This window comes from Pteropus vampyrus, unplaced genomic scaffold, assembly GCF_000151845.1.
Source record: "Pteropus vampyrus isolate Shadow unplaced genomic scaffold, Pvam_2.0 Scaffold350, whole genome shotgun sequence".
NCBI classification, from domain to species: domain Eukaryota; kingdom Metazoa; phylum Chordata; class Mammalia; order Chiroptera; family Pteropodidae; genus Pteropus; species Pteropus vampyrus.
Genome location: NW_011889131.1, coordinates 1,021,905 through 1,022,437, shown reverse-complemented (window position 1 = coordinate 1,022,437; position 533 = coordinate 1,021,905). Strand labels below are relative to the sequence as shown.

The following is a 533-nucleotide window of genomic DNA, read 5'->3' as shown; positions in this document are numbered from 1 at the left end:
AAAAAAAAAGGGTCAGTTATTTCTGAGGGCTCCTAAAAGTATCATGGGCCCTAAGAAGCAGTCTATTGTGCAAATAGAAAACTCATCCTGCCAGGCGGAAACCGTGCTGAGGAGGTGTGGGCTGGGGACACGGCAGAGGGCAATGTGAGGACATGTGGATAGCCGAAGAGGTGCCACTGGAGGCTCAGAAGACCCCACAGGCACAGGGAAGATCTGGGGCAGGGGCGTAGGGTCTCTGTGGTGGTTCTCCTGAGTTTCTGGGGGCCCCCAGGCTGCCATGTCTCACCCACTGCTGCACGGCCGGCACAACTCAGGGGAATTTCTTTCGCGGTAAGTGCCAGGTTTGCATTGACATTCCGTGTCTTGGATCCTAGTGCATGAACGTGTCTGCACTTCACCTGGAGACACAGGATAAGGCTTGGGGTATGTGTTTCCCCACGTGTCCCTCTACCCTTCGTCACCACCTAAATCCACACCCACTCACTTAACCAAATGATTTAGGGGACTGTTTTCTGCACACAAAAGATAGCCAC

At 53.5% G+C, this 533-nt stretch overlaps 1 protein-coding gene across 18 annotated transcripts in view; it reads right to left on the bottom strand.

The window, feature by feature from the left end:
• Positions 1–533, bottom strand: part of LOC105304710 (tumor necrosis factor receptor superfamily member 10A-like) — a 37,782-nt gene that overhangs the window by 9,949 nt on the left and 27,300 nt on the right. For 9 of the 18 annotated variants that reach the window (XR_002776967.1, XR_002776968.1, XR_897023.2 and 6 more), the window contains one exon: positions 287–398. The exons of the other annotated variants lie outside the window; for them this stretch is intronic. Coding sequence is in view for 3 of the 9 variants with exons in the window: in XM_023522597.1 (XP_023378365.1) it covers positions 287–398 (112 nt within the window). In the remaining 6 variants the exon portion in view is untranslated. The remainder of the gene's footprint in view (positions 1–286; positions 399–533) is intronic. 18 annotated transcript variants of the gene reach the window in all.